A 21,874-nucleotide genomic window follows, 5' to 3' on the forward strand; every position below is an offset into this window, starting at 1 on the left:
AAGAGGGAACTGGACGTGGCCCCCTCCTCCCCATCAGTACACCCCCACCCCTGGGGTGGGCCGTAAAGGGAGATGCTAGCCTTGGTGACTCAGGTGGTTATAGCCCAGGTGTTGGTCCTTGCCTTGCCCCACAGTTGTGCAGGGGGACACACACATGAAGCCCACCCCGACTGGTGCCTGATCTCTTTCCCCAGCTCATCACTCCTTTCACCTGAACCCGTCCAGCCAGAGGAGAAGCCCCCCTGACGAGCCGCCCAAGTTCTGCTGCCCCAAGTGTCAGTATCAGGCTCCTGACATAGACACCCTGCAGATACACGTCATGGAGTGCATCGAGTAGGGCTGCAGGCCGCCAGGCAGCCCAGGACAGTGCTCTCTGCTGCTTTCCTCTCCTGTCTGCCTGGGCCTGAACTAGGGGCAGCTGACACAGAGTGGGTGCCCTCTCTGAACCCCGAGACCTAGCCGCAGGCCCCCATGCTTCCACACCCTCGTCCACGGGTTCCCATCTCTTAGGGCAACACGGAGCCCCAGCGAGGCCCACCACTGTGCTCTTTTGTTTTGTTCTGTATGCCTGAGCTGCTTGGCTCTGGGGTTCCCACTTTTTCCACCTGTGCTGGGAAGGTCACGAGCCACAGCTGGGGCTCCCGGACACCAGCTTCCCAGGCTGAGGTGGGCAGAGCCTTCCTCCCAGCCACCTGGCACAGCGCCCAGGGCACAGGTCTTGTAAGCTGGGTGCTGTTCCCTTGGCGGCTGCAGCACATTGGACTGATGCTGTCTGTTACTAATGGACATTGGGGTTGTCACTGTGGTACAAAATCTTTGTGCATCTCTCATACGTACCTTGGGTTGGATCCTTCGAAGTGGCACCATTGAGTATCCACCAGGGCTAGACAGCACTGAGGCCCCTACCCTGGTGTGGCTTCCTGCTCTCCCGACAGCTCTGCCACGGGTGATGGTGTCCAAGAGTGGCGGGGGCGGGGGGGCTTGTGCCCATCCCACAAGGTGAGCTCCTCTCTGTTAAGAGTAAGCTTGACTTATCTCTTCAGAGCTTGAAGGGTCCTTTTCAGTTCTGGTATAAATGGCCTGCTTGGATTTTTTTACCTATTTTTCTACTGGGCAGTTAGTCTTTTATTCCTTGACTTACAAGAGCTCTTTGGTCATTAGGGGGATGGACTCTTCGTGTGTGATGTAACCCATGGTTATCTCTTCCTCCTGACTTGGTACCAGTGTGTTTGCACTGGAGCCTGTTCTCTTGTTGTTTTGTTTATCCTGCACAGCTTCGGATTTAGTGTTGTCACCACCTCTTGGTCTGAGGAGGTGTGCATGCCACAGGTACACTTGCCCCATGCTGTCTGATGCTGCAATGCACCCTGGTCCTCCCCAGGAGCGCTGCCACCAAAGTCTGTGATGCTGTTCCCTATGCCAGCCCCAGATGCCCCAGCCTGGCCAACAGAAGCCACTTCACCATCTCTGGCAGAGTACCAACACCAGAGAACTCTCTTACAGTTTTGCAAGAATCTGGATATTTCCGAGGATGTCAACGCTGTGGGCATCAACCCTGTAATTGTGGTTTCCTTCTCAGCGCCCAGCATCCCTCTGTGCCCCAGGGGCTGCCTGGTTGGAAATGGGATGACACAGATCCCTGTCCCTGGGTTTTGTGCGGGACCCCTGCTATCTGGCAGTGCCAGGGCGGACTAGGATTGGGATATCAGTCTGGCTAGATGAAGGCCCAGCCAGTATCCTGTTCTGAAAACAAGCCTGGGCTGGGGGCTTTCTTGTCATCTGCAGGGGTAGACTGATCTACTTCCTGAAGCCCAGTGTTCAGTTGCAAATGGTCCTTCAGGAACGTGTTAAAGGCACAGATAGGTTCTCTGCTCATGGATGCTCTTTCAAACTGTATCCTGCAACTTTTCTACAAGAGCACTTGCTATTTTGGGGGAGTGTATTAGTTTCCTGTTGTTGCTGGAGCAGGTGACTTAGACCTGGAGCAGGTGACTTAGGAGGCCTAAGTCTGAAATCCAGGTGTGGGCAGGCTTTGTTCCTTCTAGAGGCCTCTCTCCCAGCTCTCAGTGGTCTTCCTCAGTGTTCCTTGGCAGGTGGACGTGTCTCTCCAGCATCTGCCTCTGTCTCTACATGGTCTCCTCCACTTTTTCTTCTCTTTCAAGGACACTTACTGGATTTGGAGCTCCCCCCCGCCCTGCCCTGAGTCATCCAGGATGACCTCGTCTCCAGATGCTTGCTTTCATCGCATCTACAAAGACCCTTTTTCCAAGTAAGATCACAGTCACACATTCTGGGGGTCAGGACGTGTGCATCTGTGTTGGTCACCGTTCAGCCCAGCACAGGGTCATCTTCTGGTGCCCACAGATGAGGGCAGATGCGTTTGAAGGCAGGCATCTCTGGGATTGGCAGCTCTGATGGAGGGCTTATTCCCTGGGGTGATGGTGACTGCTGTGCTCTGCAGAGGCAGGTAACAACTGTAGTGAGGAAAAATGGAGTTGGGAGTGGGGTAGGTGCTTGCAGGCTCGGGGACTGTTGAGCCTCAGACCCTTCATCTCCAGCTGGACACCGCTGCTGGGGCTGACGCACATGGCTAGGAAAAAGAAAGGGTGGCTCTGTTGGACCACTTGCATCCTGGGTGGTGGCTCCTGGCTGGGTAGGGATTGGTTTAGTGCTTCTAAGATGATGACACATATACACCAGAGTGCTTCTCTGACCAGCTCCCTCCTCTGAAAGGGGGCTGAAGGAAGGGGAGACCCCAGAGTGGTGCGAGGTGGACATTCACTGCCCCCCACAACCCAGGAGCATTGCTGCGGCTCGGGCAGAGGCCCCCACCTAGGCAGCACAGTGGCTGTAGTGGGAGCTTCACACACGTTCCACCTCTGCCCCAAAGCAGCTGCTTTGGGGCTGGCTGGGGACTGGGCGCCGGCCAGGACCCACTGCTGTCTGGAACCTTCTCTTCCTGCAGGCTGGGCACCCACCTCCCATGGGGCCCACAGGATGTGAGAGACTGAAGGTTTTCAACCACCCTTCTGAAACAAGGGGGTGGATTCCTCCTGTGAGGGAAGCAGGTGGCCCCTGGACCCTCATGACCGTGGGTTTGGGTGGTGGAGATGGACAGATAGGACCTCCATGTTGGCATTGCCCATTGCTTCCACACACCCTGCTCCATTACCTGGTTAAGAGAATGCACGTTAAGAGCAATCAAATAAGCACAATACAAAAGCATTTCTTCCTCATGAATGACTAGAACAACATAGACTCAAACTAGACAAAAAGTGATGTCAAAATGGCAACAAACGCTGACTTCCAGTGCCCTGTTGACAATGCGTGGGGACCCACTGCCATGGGGCTGGTCGGGTGGGATGGACAAGCACATAGGGAGTGTCCCAGCCTCCTTAAATCTGCGACTTCGGCACTGTCAGGGTGCTGGCTGCAGCAGCCATCTGTAGCCACCAAAGGCCGTGGAGTAGGAGGCAGCACTTCTGGAGCCGTGGCTACCTCATCACCTGGAACCCACTCTGGAGCACGTGGGTGTGAAAAAGCCAACAGACATAGCGATATATGAAGTGTGACCCCAATAAAAGGAGAACTGTTGTGTGTGCCCTGTTACCGTTTGGATGGCTGTGGTGGTAGGATTACCAGTGATTAAGTTTGCCTTATGTGTTTTATGTATTTTCCGGATGCATATCATTTGCATGTATTACTTTGATAGAGAATGTATGTTACTGTGAACTTGGTCCGGGGTGGGAGCAGCCAAGAGATTTGCCTGCGAGTGGCTGGCAGCAGGTGGTACGAGGGCAGACTCCTTGTTTCTGAGCTGTGTGTGTATACTTTGGAGGGGGGTTGCTGCAAACAACAGAAACGTATTGTTTCCCAGTCGTGGAGGCCGGAAGTCCACGATCCAGGACTGGGCAGGGTCAGTTTCTCCTGATGGCCGTGAGAGAGGGTGTGTTCCAGGCCTCTCTCCTGGGATGGGAGAGGCCGTCTGCGCCCTGTGTCTTCACGTTATCTTTCCTCTGTGCGTGTCTGCATCTCCAAGTGTCCCCTTTTATAAGGACACAGTCCCATTGGATTAGGGCCACCCTCGTGACCTCCCTTTAACTCGATCACCCCTGAGAAGACCCAGTGTCCACATGCAGTGGGTGGCATCCTCAGGGCCTGCGGTGAGGGCTGCCCGGTGTCTTCTTGGAGGGGACACATTTCCACCCATAATGTGGGATGCCTAACAGTTTTTTCCAAAAGTGTCTTATTTCTTTTCGGCTCTGCTGGGTCTTTGTTGTTCCGAGGGCTTTCTCTAGTTGCGGTGCACCAGCTTCTCCCTGCAGTGTCTTCTCTTGTTGCAGAGCCTGGGCTCTAGGTGTGCAGGCTCAGTAGTTGCTCCTTGGCATGTGGGGTCTTCCTGGCCCAGGGCTTGAACCCACGTTCCCCGCACTGGCAGGTGGATTCTTACCCACTGGACCACCAGGGAAGTCCCCAGCTCTGTTTTATAGGAGGCTGAAGAGAGCATTTAGGTGACAGCATATAGGAGTCTGCTGTTAGAAAACAGCTGCTCCACCTCCGTGGTGAATTGGAGGCCTTCCATGGTCCGCTGCCTGCTGATGGGTCAGAAAGGGGGCAGGGCTGAGTGTGTTCCTTGGCCACAGAAGGACATCATTGGAAGGGCCAGGCCTGACACATCCCTCGGCAGGCTTTGCCGAGGTGCAGAGAGCAGCAGTGGCTCCTTGGAGAGGAGCTGGAGCCCTGCAGTGTGTTCCCTAGGCCTGTCTGTGGTGTGAGGCTTGCATTGGTGATTTTACCTTTCTGAGTCTCAGGCTCCCCATCCATAAAATGGGACCATCCAAGGTTTGACTTTCATTTCAGTCACTGCTGAGAGCAGGCTGTTGTTTGCATGCTGTTCCGCTGGGGTGGATGGAGAATCAGAGGAAGGGAAATAGGACTGCAGCAGCCGCATTTTGCAGGCCGGTGGTGCGCAGTGTGGCTGCTTCATGGTTTCTGCAACCTCTGCCCTGACATAGCCAAGTGTCTCCTTCCTTCGTGGTGGCAAAGCTGTGGCAAGGGGGGTGCTTGAACAGCCTTGGCCAGGGCTGGAACTGGAGTCAAGATAGAAACCACAAGACTCCAAAACAGACATTTCAACTTAGGGTCAAACTGCACACTACACTGTGTGTGGGGGGGTGGTGGTCCCCCAAATCCAGGTGGGTACAATTTGGAGCACATTGTCATTGCATCCATGAGGTGGGCCAGGTGGCCCTGCTGTAGCTGATGGGACTCAGTTGCAGTCTATCTGCATTTGTTTCGCTTGTGGCGAACCATCACAAGCCTTCGCTGCATTTCTTCATTTCTTTGTAAAGACTTCTTTAGCCCCATCGAGGTTACCGTTGTGTGGATACTCAGAAATGGCATGAGAAAATGTGCTGACCACACACTGACCTGTGATGGGACCTTCCCTGCTGACTCTGAGAGCAGTTAAGTGCAACCAACTGAACATACAGCAAGAAGCAAAAGTGATTTCGTGAGTCTAGTGGCATTGTGGGGCTGCCACAGGCATCATAAACAGTGCTCTATGGCAGAGGTGCCCATGTTCTCGGTTGCATTAACTGCTCTGCTAAGCACAGGGGTGGCCACCCCTGGCTTTTGTGCTTGTGTTACCCAGTCATTGGTGAGCACTGACTTCCTAACAGTTGCACGTCTCTGAGCACATCCCCAGGGACTGCATTGGGTGCTCAAAACAAAACACACACACACACTGACTGCTAACTAACTAACTGCTTGTTAATCCTTGCAACTTCAAAGATAATGTGACTCACTCTTTAAACCTAAGAACACATAATTCCAAGCTGCAAATTATGTTTTTAAAAGCTGATTGTTAAAAGTTTATTTTCAAAGGTGTTCTCCAAACACTTTTTTTAAAATTTTATTTTATTTTTAAACTTCACAAATTGTATTAGTTTTGCCAAATATCAAAATGAATCCGCTACAGGTATACATGTGTTCCCCCATCCTGAACCCTCCTCCCTCCTCCCTCCCCATACCTTCCCTCTGGGCCGTCTCAGTGCAACAGCCCCAAGCATCCAATATCGTGCATAGAACCTGGACTGGCAACTCGTTTCATACATGATACTATACATGTTTCAATGCCATTCTCCCAAATCTTCCCACCCTCTTCCTCTGCAACAGAGTTAGAACAGTCTTACAGACTCCAAACACTTTAATGATGCAGGTGTTTTTGTTTTTTTGTTTTTTCTTGTAGTAAAATACACATAAGATTTACCATTTTAACCATTTTAAGTGCACAGTTTAGTGGCAAGAAGCATATTCACATGGTTGGGCAACCACCCCACCATCCATTCCCAGAACCTTTTCGTCTTCCCTAATGGAAACCTTATCCCCATTAGATACTAACTCCATATCTCTACCTGCCCGGTCCTCATCTGTTTCATGTCAGCAGCATTAGGATATGCAGTTGTGGAGCAGCTCAACTGGCCTTTAGGTAAAGGGGTAGGAACTGGTTTTGTTTGGTCAGCAGGCGAGGGTGCCAGGCACCCTTCTGATTGGCACAGGAGTGCTGGGGATTTGAAGGGAGAGTGAGGTGGGGTCAGTGAGCAGGGTCTCCAGTGAAAACCCACAGTGGGTTGGTCAGGGTCAATGTGGTGAGGTCAGCAGTGTCCGTCCCCGGGGTCAGTTCTTGGATGTTACGATTCCATCCTACTCAGAGATGGGTAGACTCAGGCCCTGTCCTTCCTGAGGATCCCATTTCAAAGGAATGACTCTCAGGTCCCCTAGAAAGCCTCTCCTGGGTTGTTGGAGGTACATGGACATCTCAAAGGGACAGAGCAGGGGTTCACATGTGGGGAGCCTTCTTAGGAAAGACTTGGAGAAAGGGGGAAGGGGGGGTGCTCAGTCAAATGTTGGCTGGAACAAATTACATTCTCTTGCTAGCCCTGTTTTCTCAGATGGGGACTCAAAAGGGAGCTGGGTTGGCCCAGGGTCCTGACCTTAGGCTGCAAAGAAGTCAGCCACAGTTGGCCATTCCTGAGTGCCAGAGGTTGACTGGCATGTTCTTACCAAGAGTCAATGTCACCCTCTTCCCCTTCCTTGACTGTATCTTTAGGCTTTTGCCCCTTTTGCCCCCCTCCCCCCCAGCCCTCAGCCATAGCAGAGGATGCCCTTTCCCAAATCTTTGCATGGCTCGTTTCTTTTTGTTGTTCAGCTTGCAGTTGAAACATTACCTTCATCTAAAGTCTCCATCCTAAATCCATTGCCCTGTTGGAGTCTCCAATCTTTTCTGGTTTGTTTTCCATCTCTGTCCACTATAGGGTGGAACCCCTGGACCAGCGCGAGGATAGGCAATGAGTTTGCTGAGAAGCCCCGTGTGCACTCATCGCAGGTCAGAAGAGAACAGGGGACTGTCTGCCTTGGTCTCTCGATGCAGGTGCCCCTGCTCTGTCCTTTCTTTAGAGGAGAACCCCCCCATAGGGAGGGGTGTGCGTGTCAGGGGCGGGGTGCAGGCACAGCCGATACTATCGCATCCTGGGTGGAGCAGAGCACAGGGCGTGTGGTAGGTCTGATGCGTCTGGAAGCAGGGAGACCCAGGGATGGAGCTGTTCTGTGAATTCTGCAGGTTCCATTGCGTCTGAGCGTTGTGGGTCTGGGCTGAGGTGGGGATTGATCTCTCAGAATCACGTAGATGTCTGCAGTACCAGAATGAGGATTCAGTCAGCATCCAGGAGTGTGACAGAACAAGCCTGGGCTTCTCTAACCGTGGGCAGTAGTAGTCAAAATTTTCTGTTGAAAATAACTACAAATGACAGATGAAATATTCTTCAAATCTGTTAAAGCAGTTTAGAACCAACGAGAGTGAAAGCTGAGAGGAAATGGGAGTCTGAGAAGGAGGCCACTGAGGCTACTGTGCCCCAAGGATGCAGGTTCTGGAACTGAACACAAGGGAGGCCGAAAGTCAACCCAACTCACCCCAGCGCTGGGGCTGCAGGGAGTGTTGATGAGGTGCTCACAGACACAGGATACCAAAGCATGAATTTGGGGTTGTAGGCCTGGCTCTGTGCTGTTTGGGTTTGAGTAGCTGGGGTGCTTTAGGGACTTCAAGGCCTAAATTTGGTTCCAAGTGTTCCTGGGCTGATAGCACCCATGTGACTTTCTCAGGGCTGTTGTAACACATGACCGCAAACTGGATGGCTTAACAAAAATTTATTCTCTTTCTGAAATCCAGTTGGGAGCAGGGGCACCTCATGCTTCAGACTCTGAGGGCAATCCTGTTCCACACCTTGCTCCCAGCCTCACATTGGTGGCCTGTGGTCCTTGGTGTTCTTTGACTCTTAGACGTGTCACTTCAGTCTCTGCCTCATTTTTATATGGCCTTCTCCCTGTGTGTCTCTATGTCTCACTTTCTTTTCTTATAAGGGCACCAGTCATTGGATTAGGGCCACCCCAAGCCTGTATGACTACATCTTAACTTGATTACATCTAAAGAGACCCCATTTCCAAATACGGTCACATTTACAGGCAGTGGAGCTTAGGTCTTAAACATCTTTTTGGGGGACACTATGGCTTGTCAGGTTGGGCTGCTATCACAGACTAGCACAGTCTACTATAGACAGGCTGGAAGTCCAAGGTCATGGTACCAGCGGATCTCGTGTCTGGAGATGGCCTACTTGTGCTTCATAAGCAGCCACCTTCTTGTGTCCTCACATGGCAGAACGGGTGAGCGAGCTCTTTGGGGTCTCTTTTATCAGGGCACTAATTCCATTCATGAGGGCTCTACTCTCATGACCCAGATCATCTCCCAAAGGCCCCACCTCCAAAGTCCATAATTTTTCAGGTCAGGATTTCAACACATGAATTTTGAGGGGACACAAACATTCAGTCTGTGGCACAATCCATCCCATAATAGTACCATTAAATGCCTAGCAAAAGGAGGCAACAAAGAATCCTCACAAAAAAAGTTTTTTTTTTTTTTTTTTGGACAGTGAACAGTATACAGTTAAACCACCAAGCACTCAATGCCACAAGGCACCCTGAACAGGACAGTTTGCATGAGACATCCCAGGGAACAGAAATACAAGCAGAAATACACAAATGGGACCTATTCAAACAGGAAATTTTCCACAGTGAATGAAACTATTGATAAAAACAAAAAGGCCACCTACTGAATGGGAGAAAATATTTGCAAATGACGTTTTTTTAAAATTTATGTTGGAGTATCATTGATTTGGCCTTTTTTACAGTTCATGAGGTTCTCACAGCAAGTATACTGGGGTGGTTTGCCATTCCCTCCTCTGGTGGATCACGTTTTGTCCGAACTCTTCTGCTACGGCCCATCTGTCTTGGGTGGCTCTGCACGTCATGGCTCATAGCTTCACTGAGTTATGCAAGCCCCTTCGCCACAACAAGGCTATGATGCATGAAAGGGGCCAAATCATCTCCCATGCTAGTAAGGTCATGCTTAAAATCTTGCATGCTAGGCTTCAGCATTATGCGAACCAAGAGCTTCCAGATGTCCACAAGAAAGAAAGTGAAAGTGAAGTCTCTCAGTCATGTCCAACTCTTTGTGACTCCATGGACTGTAGCCTATCACACTCCTCCATCCATGGGATTTTCCAGGCAAGAGTACTAGAGTGGGTTTCCATTTCCTTCTCCAGAGGATCTTCTTGACCCAGGGATCAAACCCAGATCTCCTGCATTGTAGGCAGATGCTTTACTGTCTGAGCCACCAGGGAAGTCCGTTTTAGAAAAGGAAGAGGAACTAGAGGTCAAATTGTCAACATTCGCTGGATTATAGAGAAAGCAAGGTAGTTTCAGAAAAACATCTACCTCTCTTTCTTCGACTGTGCTAAGTAAGGTCTTTGACTATGTGGATCATGACAAACTGTGGAAAGCTCTTACAGAGATGGGAATACCAGCCCATCGTACCTGTCTCCTGAGAAACCTGTATGCGGGTCAAAAAGCAACAGTTAGAACCCTGTATGGAACAACTGATTGGTTCAAGATTGAGAACGGAAAACTACAGGGCTGTCTGCTTACTCTAAATGCTGTCTGTTTGATCTATATGGTGAGCACATCATGAAATACCAAGCTGGATGAGTTACAAGCTGAAATCAAGATAAGCAGGAGAAACATCAACAAACTCAGATACGCGGATGATACCAGTCTAACGGTAGAAAGCAAAGAGGAACTAAAGAGCCTCTTGATGAGGGTGAAGGAGGATAATGAAAAAGCTGGCTTAAGACTAAATATTTAAAAAACTAAGATCATGGCATCCAGCCTCATTACTGCATGGCAAATAGAAGGGGAAAAGGTGGAAGTAGTTACAGATTTCCTCTTCTTGGGCTTCAAAATCACCACAGATGGTGACTGCAGCCATGAAATCAGAAGATGATTGCTTCTTGGCAAGAAAAGGATGGCAAACCTAGAGAGGCTGTTAAAATCAGAGACATTACTCTGCCGACAAAGGTCCCTATATTCAAGGCTAAGGTCTTCTCAGTGGTCACATATGGTTGTGAGAGCTAGACAGTTAAGAAAGCTGAGTGCCAAAGAATTGATGCCTTCAAGCAGTGGTGCTAGAGAAGACTCCTGAAAGTGCCTTGGACAGAAAGGAGATGAAACCAGTCAATCCTAAAGGAAAACCCTGAATATTCACTGGAAGGACGGATGTTGAAGCCAAAGCTCCAGTATTTTGGTCACCTGATGTGAACAGACGACTCATTGGAAAAGTCCCTGATGCTGGGAAAGATTGAGGGTAGAAGGAGAAGAGGGTGTCAGAGGTTGAGATGGCTGGACAGCATCAGAGATGAACATGAACTTGGGCAAACTCCAGGAGATGGTGAGGGATAGAGAGACCTGGCATGCTGAAGTCTATGGGGTCGCAAAGTGTCGAACACAACTGAGTGACTGAACAACAATGGTTGATTTACAATTCTGTGTTAGTTTCAGGTGTACAACAAAATGATTCACTTATCAGTTCAGTTCAGTCACTCAGTCGTGTCCGACTCTGCGACCCCATGAATTGCAGCACGTCAGGCCTCCCTGTCCATCACCAACTCCCAGAGTTCACTCAGACCCACGTCCATCGAGTCAGTGATGCCATACAGCCATCTCATCCTCTGTCGTCCCCTTCTCCTTCTGCCCCCAATCCCTCCCAGCATCGGAGTCTTTTCCAATGAGTCAACTCTTCGCATGAGGTGGCCGAAGTACTGGAGTTTCAGCTTCAGCATCATTCCCTCCAAAGAAATCCCAGGGCTGATCTCCTTCAGAATGGACTGGTTGGATCTCCTTGCAGTCCAAGGGACTCTCAAAGAGTCTTCTCTAACACCACAGTTCAAAAGCATCAATTCTTCGGCACTCAGCTTTCTTCACAGACCAACTCTCACATCCGTACATGACCACTGGAAAAACCATAGCCTTGACTAGACGGACCTTTGTTGGCAAAGTAATGTCTATGCTTTTGAATATGCTATCTAGGTTGCTCATAACTTTTCTTCCAAGGAGTAAGCGTCTTTTAATTTCATGGCTGCAGTCACCATCTGCAGTGATTTTGGAGCCCCCAAAAATAAAGCCTGACACTGTTTCCCCTTCTGTTTCTCATGAAGTGATGGGACCGGATGCCATGATCTTCATTTTCTGAATGTTGATTCACTTATATATATACATATATCCACTCTTTTTTTAGATTCTTTTCCATATAGGCCATTACAGAGTACTGAATAGTGTTCCCTGTGCTATACAGTAGGTGCTTATTATCTATTTTATATATAGTAGAGTGTATATGTCAATCCCAATCTCCCAATTTGTTCCCACCCACACCATGCTTTCCCCCTTGTTAACATAAGTTTGTTTTCTACATCTATGACTCTTTCTGTTTTGTAAATAAGTTCATTTCTACCATTTTTTAGATTTCACATATAAGCGATATCATATGATATTTGTGTTTCCCTGTCTGACTGACTTCACTATCACAGTCTTTATGTCCATCCATATGGCTGCAAATGGCATGATTTTTTTCTCTTTTATGGCTGATATTTCATTGTATATATGTACCACGTCTTTTAAAATCCATTTATCTATTGATGGACATTTAGATTTCTTCCCTGTCTTGGATATAAAAAGTGCTGCTGTGAACACTGGAGTGCATATACATTTTTGAATTATGTTTTTTTCTGGGTATATGCTCAGTAGTGGGATTACTGGGTCATTTGGTAGTTCTGTTTTTAGTTTTTTTTAATTTATTTGTTTTAATTGGAGGCTAATTACTTTGCAGTATTGTAGTGGTTTTTGCCATACATTGACAAGAATCAGCAATGGGTGCACATGTATCCCCCATTCTGAACCCCGCTCCCACCTACCTCCCGATCCCATCCCTCAGGGTCATCCCAGTTTGCCGGCCTTGAGCACCCTGTGTCATGCACTGAACCTGGACTGGTGATCTGTTTTACATATGGTAATATACATGTTTCAAGGATATTCTCTCAAAGCATCCCACCCTCGCCTTCTCCCACAGAGTCCAAAAGTCTGTTCTTTATATCTGTGTCTCTTTTGCTGTCTTCCACATAGGGTCATGGTTACCATCTTGCTAAACTTCATATATCTGCCTTAATATACTGTATTGGTGTTTTTCTTTCTGAGTTACTTCACTCTGTATAATAGGCTCCAGTTTCATCCACCTCATTAGAACTGATTCAAATGTATTCTTTTTAATAGCTGAGTAATACTCCATTGTGTATATGTACCACAGCTTTCTTATCCATTCATCTGCTGATGGACATCTAGGTTGCTTGCATGTCCTAGCTATTGTAAACAGTGCTGCAATGAACATTGGGGTACAAGTGTCTCTTTCAATTCTTGTTTCCTGGTGTGTATGCCCAGCAGTGGGATTGCTGGGTCGTATGGGAGTTCTGTTCTCAGTTTTTTAAGGAATCTCCATACTGTTCTCCATAGTGGCTGTACTGGTTTGCATTCCCACCAACAGTGTAAGAGGGTTCCCTTTTCTCTGCACCCTCTCCAGCATTTATTGTTTGTAGACTTTCAGATGGGAACCATTCTGACTGCCGTGAGATGGTATCTCATTGTGGTTTTGATTTGCATTTCTCTAATAATGAGTGATGTTGAGCATCTTTTCATGTGTTTGTTAGCTATCTGTATGTCTTCTTTGGAGAAATGTCTGTTTAGTTCTTTGGCCCACTTTTTTTTTTTTTTTAAATTTTATTTTATTTTTAAACTTTACATAATTGTATTAGTTTTGCCAAATATCAAAATGAATCCACCACAGGTATACATGTGTTCCCCATCCTGAACCCTCCTCCCTCCTCCCCTCCCCATACCATCCCTCTGGGTCGTCCCAGTGCACTAGCCCCAAGCATCCAGTATCGTGCATCGAACCTGGACTGGCAACTCGTTTCTTACATGATATTTTACATGTTACAATGTCATTCTCCCAAATCTTCCCACCCTGTCCCTCTCCCACAGAGTCCATAAGACTGTTCTATACATCAGTGTCTCTTTTGCTGTCTCGTACACAGGGTTATTGTTACCATCTTTCTAAATTCCATATATATGCGTTAGAATACTGTATTTATGTTTTTCCTTCTGGCTTACTTCACTCTGTATAATAGGCTCCAGTTTCATCCATCTCATTAGAACCGATTCAAATGTATTCTTTTTAATGGCTGAGTAATACTCCATTGTGTATATGTACCACAGCTTTCTTATCCATTCATCTGCTGATGGACATCTAGGTTGCTTCCATGTCTTGGCTATTATAAACAGTGCTGCGATGAACATTGGGGTACACGTGTCTCTTTCCCTTCTGGTTTCCTCAGTGTGTATGCCCAGCAGTGGGGTTGCTGGATCATAAGGCAGTTCTATTTCCAGTTTTTTAAGGAATCTCCACACTGTTCTCCATAGTGGCTGTACTAGTTTGCATTCCCACCAACAGTGTAAGAGGGTTCCCTTTTCTCCACACCCTCTCCAGCATTTATTATTTGTAGACTTTTGGATCGCAGCCATTCTGACTGGTGTGAAATGGTACCTCATAGTGGTTTTGATTTGCATTTCTCTGATAATGAGTGATGTTGAGCATCTTTTCATGTGTTTGTTAGCCATCTGTATGTCTTTTTTGGAGAAATGTCTATTTAGTTCTTTGGCCCATTTTTTGATTGGGTCGTTTATTTTTCTGGAGTTGAGCTGTAGGAGTTGCTTGTATATTTTTGAGATTAGTTGTTTGTTGGTTGCTTCATTTGCTATTATTTTCTCCCATTCTGAAGGCTGTCTTTTCACCTTGCTAATAGTTTCCTTTGATGTGCAGAAGCTTTTAAGGTTAATTAGGTCCCATTTGTTTATTTTTGTTTTTATTTCCAATATTCTGGGAGGTGGGTCATAGAGGATCCTGCTGTGATGTATGTCGGAGAGTGTTTTGCCTATGTTCTCCTCTAGGAGTTTTATAGTTTCTGGTCTTACGTTTGATTGGGTCGTTTATTTTTCTGGAATTGAGCTGCATGAGCTGCTTGTATATTCTTGAGACTGACTTTTTGTCAGTTGCTTCATTTGCTATTATTTTCTCCCATTCTGAAGGCTGTCTTTTCATCTTACTTATAGTTTCCTTTGTTGTGCAAATGCTTTTCAGTTTAATTAGATGCCATTTGTTAATTTTTCCTTTTATTTCCATTACTCTGGGAGGTGGGTGATAGAGAATCCTGCTGTGATTTATGTCGGAGAGTGTTTTGCCTACGTTTTCCTCTAGGACTTTTATAGTTTCTGGTCTTAAATTTAGATCTTTAACCAATTTTGAGTTTAATTTTGTGTATGGTGTTAGAAAGTGTTCTAGTTTCATGCTTTTCCAAGTTTTCCCAGCACCACTTGTTAAAGAGATTGTCTTTTCTCCATTGTATATTCTTGCCACCTTTGTCAAAGATAAGGTGTCCATATGTGCATGGATTTATCTCTGGGCTTTCTATTTTGTTCCATTGATCTATATTTCTGTCTTTGTGCCAGTACCATATTGTCTTGATGACTGTAGCTTTATAGTATAATCTGAAGTCAGGCAGGTTGATTCCTCCAGTTCCATTCTTTTTTCTCAAGATTGCTTTGGCTACTCGAGGTTTTTTGTATTTCCATACAAATTGTGAAATTATTTGTTCTAGTTCTCTGAAAAATATCGTTGGTAGCTTGATAAGGATTGCATTGAATCTATAGATTGCTTTGGGTAGTATACTCATTTTCACTATATTGATTCTTCCCATCCATGAAGATGGTATATTTCCCCATCTATTTGTGTCATCTTTGATTTCTTTCATCAGTGTTTTATAGTTTTCTATATGTAGGTCTTTTGTTTCTTTAGGTAGATTTATTCCTAAGTATTTTATTCTTTTCGTTGCAATGGTGAATGGAATTGTTTCCTTAATTTCTCTTTCTGTTTTCTCATTGTTAGTGTATAGGAATGCAAGGGATTTCTGTGTGTTAATTTTATATCCTGCAACTTTACTATATTCATTGATTACCTCTAGTAATTTTCTGGTGGTGTCTTTGGGGTTTTCTATGCAGAGAATCATCTCATTTGCAAACAGTGAGAGTTTTACTTCTTTTCCAATCTGGATTCCTTTTATTTCTTTTTCTTACCTGATTGCTGTGAGTAAAACTTCCAAAACTATGTTAAATAGTAGTGCTGAGAGTGGGAACCCTTGTCTTATTCCTGACTTTAGGGGAAATACTCTCAGTTTTTCACCATTGAGGATAATGTTTGCTGTGGGTTTATCATATATGGCTTTTATTATGTTGAGGTATGTTCCTTCCATACCTGCTTTCTGGAGGGATTTTTTTTTTTTTATCATAAATGGATGTTGAATTTTGTCAAGAGCTTTCTCTGCATCTATTGAGATAATCATATGGTTTTTATCTTTCAATTTGTTAATGTGGTGTATTACATTGATTGCTTTGTGGATATTGAGGAATCCATGCATCCCTAGGATAAAGCCCACTTGGTCATGACGTATGATCATTTTAATATGTTGTTGGATTCTGTTTGCTAGAATTTTGTTGAGGATTTTTGCATCTATGTTCATCAGAGATATTGGCCTGTTGTTCTCTTTTTTTGTGGCATCTTTGTCTGGTTTTGGTATTAGGGTGTTGGAGGCCTCATAGAATGAGTTTGGCAGTTTTCCTTCCTCTGCAATTTTCTGGAAGAGTTTGAGTAGGATAGGTGTTAGTTCTCTAAATTTTTGGTAGAATTCAGCTGTGAAGCCATCTGGTCCCGGGCTTTTGTTTGTTGGAAGATTTTTGATTCCTGTTTCGATTTCCGTGCTTGTGATGGGTCTGTTAAGATTTTCTATTTCTTCCTGGTTCAGTTTTGGAAAGTTATACTTTTCTAAGAATTTGTCCATTTCTTCCAAGTTGTCCATTTTATTGGCCTATAGTTGCTGATAGTAGTCTCTTATGATCCTTTGTATTTCTGTGTTGTCTGTTGCGATTTCTCCATTTTTATTTCTAATTTTGTTGAATTGATTCTTCTTCCTTTTTTTCTTGATGAGTCTGGCTACTGGTTTGTCTATTTTATTTATCTGCTCAAAGAACCAGCTTTTAGTTTTGTTGAGTTTTGCTATAGTCTTCTTTGTTTCTTTTTCATTTATTTCTGCCCTAATGTTTATGATTTCTTTCCTTCTACTAACGCTGGAGTTTTTCATTTCTTCTTTTTCTTGTTGCTTTAGGTGTAAAGTTAGGTTATGTATTCTACTTTTCTCTTGTTTCTTGAGGTAAGCTTGTATTGCTATGAAACTTCCACTTAGCACTGCTTTCCCTAAATCCCATAGGTTTTGGGTTGTGTTTTCGTTTTCATTTGTTTCAATGCATATTTTGATTTCTTTTTTGATTTCTTCTGATTTGCTGGTTATTCTGAAGCATGTTCTTTAGCCTCCATATGTTTGTATTTTTAATAGTTTTTTTCCCCTGTAGTTGACATCTAATCTTAACCGCATTGTGATCAGAAAAGATGCTTGAAATGATTACACAGTTTTTTGAATTTACCAAGGCTAGATTTATTGCCCAGGATGTGATCTATCCTGGAGAATGTTCCATGTGCACTTGAGAAAAAGGTGAAATTCATTGTTTTGGGGTGAAATGTCCTACAGATATCAATTAGGTCTAACTGGTCCATTTAAAGTTTGTGTTTCCTTGTTAATTTTCTGTTTAGTTGATCTATCCATGGGTGTAAGTGGGGTATTAAAGTCTCCCACTATTATTTTGTTACTGTTAATTTCCCCTTTCATACTTGTTAGCATTTCCTTTACATATTGTGCTGCTCCTATGTTGGGTGCATATATATATGTAAATATATATATATATATACATACACACACACACCTATATATATATAAAATAATTGTTTTATATATATATATATATATAATAGTTACATCTTCTTCTTGGATCGATCCTTTGATCATTATGTAGTGTCCTTCTTTGTCTCTTTTCACAGCCTTTATTTCAAAGTCTATTTTATCTGATATGAGTATTGCTACTCTTGCTTTCTTTTGGTCTCCATTTGCATGGAATATCTTTTTCCAGCCCTTCACTTTCAGTCTGTATGTGTCCCTTGTTTTAAGGTGGGTCTCTTGTAGACAGAATATATAGGGGTCTTGTTTTTGTATCCATTCAGCCAGTCTTTGTCTTTTGTTTGGGGCATTCAACCCATTTACATTTAAGGTAATTATTGATAAGTATGACCCCATTGCCATTTACTTTGTTGTTTTGGGTTCAAGTTTATAAACCTTTTTTCTGTTTCCTGAGAAATAAATTAAGTAAATGAAATAAATGCTTTAGCATTTGTTGAAGAGCTGGTTTGGTCGTGCTGAATTCTCTCAGGTTTTGCTAGTCTGTAAAGCTTTTGATTTCTCCTTCATATTTGAATGAGATCCTTGCTGGGTTTCTTGGACTTGGGTGGCTATTTCCTTCCCCATTTTAGGGAAGTTTTCAACTGTTATCTCCTCAAGTGTTTTCTCATGCCCTTTCTTTTTGTCTTCTTCTTCTGGGACTCCTATGATTTGAATGTTGGGGAATTTAACATTGTTCCAGAGGTCTCTGAGGCTGTCCTCATTTCTTTTAATTCTTTTTTCCTCTCTCCTTCATTTATTTCCACCTTTCTATCTTCCACCTCACTTATCTTATCCTTTGCCTCAGTTATTCTACTGTTGGTTCCCTCCAGAGTGGTTTTGATCTCAGTTATTGCATTATTCATTATTGATTGACTCTTTTTTATTTCTTCTCGGTCCTTGATAAACATTTCTTGAATCTTCTCAATCCTTGTCTCTAGTCTATTTACCTGTAACTCCATTTCGTTTTCAAGATTTTGGATCCTCTTTACTATCATTATTCTGAATTCTTTTTCAGGTAGACTCCCTATCTCCTCCTCTTTGGTTTGGTTTGGTCAGCATTTATCATGTTCCTTTACCTCTGACTATTTCTTTGCCTTTTCATTTGTTTATTTCTTTTTAAATATAAATTTATTTATTTTAATTGAAGGCTAATTACTTTACAATATTGTATTGGTTTTGCCATACATTGACATGAATATGCCATGGGTGTACATGTGTTCTCCATCCTGAACCCCCCTCCCACCTCCCTCCCCATCCCCTCCCTCTGGGTCTTCCCAGTGTCATTTGTTTAGATTGCTGTGTTTGGGGTGGCCTTTCTGTAGGCTGGAAGTATGTGGTTCCTCTTTATTTTGGAGGTTGCTCTGTGTGGGTGGGGTTGGACGAGTGGCTTGTCAAGATTTCCTGGTTAGGGAAGCTTGCATCTGTGTTCTGGTGGGTGGGGCTGGATCTCTTCTCTCTGGAGTGCAATGAAGTGTCCAGTGTGATTTTTGGGGTGTCTGTGGCTTTGGCATGACATTGGGCAGCCTGTATTTTAATGCTCAGGGCTGTGTTCCTGTGTTGCTGGAGAATCAGCATGGTATGTCTTGCTCTGGAATTTGTTGGCTCTTGGGTGGAGCTTGGTTTAAGTGTAGGTATGGAGGCTTTTGGATGAGCTCTTGTCAATTCATGTTCCCTGGAGTTAGGAGTTTTCTGGTGTTCTCAAGTTTTGGATTTAAGCCTCCTGCCTCTGGCTTTCAGTCTTATTCTTACAGTAGCCTCAAGAATTCTCCATCCATATAGCACAGATGATAAAACATCTAGGTTAATGGTGAAAAGATTCTCCACAGTGAGTGGCACCCAAAGAGGTTCACAGAGTTACATGGAGAAGAGAAGAGGGAGGAGGGAGATAGAGGTGACCAGGAGGAGAAGAGGGATTTATTATGAGGGCCTAATTGTTTGCTTATATTGGCCTTAGGCACTCTTGGCCCTGTTGTTTTCCACTGGCTGGAGGAGGAGGGTGTTTCAGTATTTCTTGTAGCATAAAATAAAGCTGAACTATCATTCTGTGTCTGAATATATTTTCAAATACTGGGCCTCCACAGTTTCTTGCCTTTCTCCTTGGTTTCAAGGGAAGGTTCTGGGCTTCAGATAGTCTAGTAGTACAGTATAATTGAAGACAATTTAGGAAATGGAAGAAAATTAAAATCTATTATGGCTTCTCATTCAGCATTAACTGTGGTCGGTACTTTGGAATATTTTCTTAGTTTTATATTGGCATTTATATGGTTCAGCTGGTAAAGAATACGCCTTTAATGAGGGAGACCTGGGTTTGAGCCCTGGGTTGGGAAGATCTCCTGAGAAGGGAAAGGCTATGCATTCCAGCATTCTGACCTGGAGAATTCCATGGATTGTATAGTCCATGGGGTCAAAGTGTTGGACACAACTGATTGTCACGTCATCTATAACAATAATTAATTTTTGCATATTCAGTATTAATTTTTTCCTGGAATTGTTTTTATTTAACATATAAGCATTTTGTCTTTCAAAAATTTATTCAAAAACATGTACTTGGATGCATATAAGAAGTAGCATAATGTAAGTGTTCAGTCAGTTCAGTTCAGTCTCTCAGTCATGTCCAATTCTTTGCAACCCCATGGACTGCAGCACGCCAGGCATCCCTGTCCATCACCTACTCCCAGAGTTTACCTAAACATATCCACTGAGTCCGTGATGCCATTCAAACATCTCAACTTCTGTCATCCTCTTCTGCCACCTTCAATCTTTCCCAGTATCAGGGTCTTTTCAAATGAGTCAGTTCTTCGCATCAGGTGGCCAAAGTACTGGAGTTTCAGCTTCAACATCAGTCCTTCCAATGAATATTCAGGACTGATCTCCTTTAGGATGGACTGGTTGGATCTCCTTATAGTCCAAGGGACTCTCAAGAGTCTTCTCCAACACTACAGTTCAAAAGCATCAATTTTTCAGCACTCAGCTTTATTTTATATTCCAACTCTCACATCCATACATGACTAGTGGAAAAACCATGGCCTTGACTAGATGGACCTTTGTTGGGAAAGCAATGTCTCTGCTTTTTAATGTGCTGTCTCAGTTCAGTTCAGTTCAATCGCTCAGTCGTGTCCAACTCTTTGTGACCCAATGAATTGCAGCACGCCAGGCCTCCCTGTCCATCACCAACTCCCAGAGTTCACTCAATCTCACGTCCATCGAGTCCCTGATGCCATGCAGCCATCTCATCCTCTGTCGTCCCCTTTTCCTTCTGCCCCCAATCCCTCCCAGCATCAGAGTCTTTTCCAATGAGTCAACTCTTCGCATGAGGTGGACAAAGTACTGGAGTTTCAGCTTTAGCATCAGTCCTTCCAAAGAACACCCAGGGCTGATCTCCTTTAGAATGGACTGCTTGGATTTCCTTGCAGTCCAAGGGACTCTCAAGAGTCTTCTCCAACACCACAGTTCAAAAGCATCAATTCTTCAGCGCTCAGCTTTCTTCACAGTCCAACTCTCACATCCATACATGACTACTGGAAAAACCATAGCCTTGACTAGATGGACCTTTGTTGGCAAAGTAATGTCTCTGCTTTTGAATATGCTATCTAGGTTGGTCATAACTTTCCTTCCAAGGAATAAGCATCTTTTAATTTCATGGCTGCAATCACCATCTGCAGTGTGATTTTGGAGCCCCCAAAAATAAAGTCTGACACTGTTTCCACTGTTTCCCCATCTATTTCCCATGAAGTGATGGGACCAGATGCCATGATCTTTGTTTTCTGAATGTTGGGCTTTAAGCCAACTTTTTAACTCTCCTCTTTCACTTTCATCAAAAGGCTCTTTAGTTCCTCTTCACTTTCTGCCATAAGGGTGGTGTCATCTGCATATCTGAGGTTATTGATATTTCTCCCAGAACTCTTGATTCCAGCTCGTGCTTCTTCCAGCCCAGCATTTCTCATAATGTACTCGGCATATAAGTTAAATAAGCAGGGTGACAGCATACAGCCTTGACGTACTCCTTTTCCAATTTGGAACCAGTCTGTTGTTCCATGTCCATTTCTAACTGTTGCTTCCTGACCTCATATAGGTTTCTCAAGAGGCAGGTCAGGTGGTCTGGTATTCCCATTTCTTTCAGAATTTTCCACAGTTTATTGTGATCCACACAGTCAAAGGCTTTGGCATAGTCAATAAAGCAGAAATAGATGTTTTTCTGGAACTCTCTTGCTTTTTTGATGATCCAGCGGATGTTGGCAATTTGATCTCTGGTTCCTCTGCCTTTTCTAAAACCAGCTTGAACATCTGGAAGTTCATGGTTCATGTACTGCTGAAGCCTGGCTTACAGAACTTTGAGCATTACTAGCCTGTGAGATGAGTGCAATTGTGCAGTAGTTTGAGCATTCTTTGGCATTGCCTTTGCTGTCTAGGTTGGTCATAACTTTCCTTCCTAGGAGTAAGTGTCTTTTAATTTCATGGCTGCAATCACCATCTGCAGTGTGATTTTGGAGCCCCCCAAAATA

At 44.7% G+C, this 21,874-nt stretch overlaps 1 protein-coding gene across 9 annotated transcripts in view; it reads left to right on the plus strand.

Moving 5' to 3' along the window:
* IKBKG (inhibitor of nuclear factor kappa B kinase regulatory subunit gamma) overlaps positions 1-21,874 on the plus strand; it is a 60,077-nt gene that overhangs the window by 20,957 nt on the left and 17,246 nt on the right. For 7 of the 9 annotated variants that reach the window (XM_061409058.1, XM_061409059.1, XM_061409054.1 and 4 more), the window contains exon 10: positions 195-12,137. In XM_061409058.1, the coding sequence (XP_061265042.1) occupies positions 195-337 (143 nt within the window). In that variant the 3' untranslated portion in view covers positions 338-12,137. Of the gene's footprint in view, positions 1-194; positions 12,138-21,874 lie in introns of those variants that run through there. The other 2 variants (XR_009734907.1, XM_061409056.1) reach the window with 2 other exon arrangements.

Source organism: Bos javanicus, chromosome X (genome assembly GCF_032452875.1).
Source record: "Bos javanicus breed banteng chromosome X, ARS-OSU_banteng_1.0, whole genome shotgun sequence".
Classification (NCBI taxonomy): domain Eukaryota; kingdom Metazoa; phylum Chordata; class Mammalia; order Artiodactyla; family Bovidae; genus Bos; species Bos javanicus.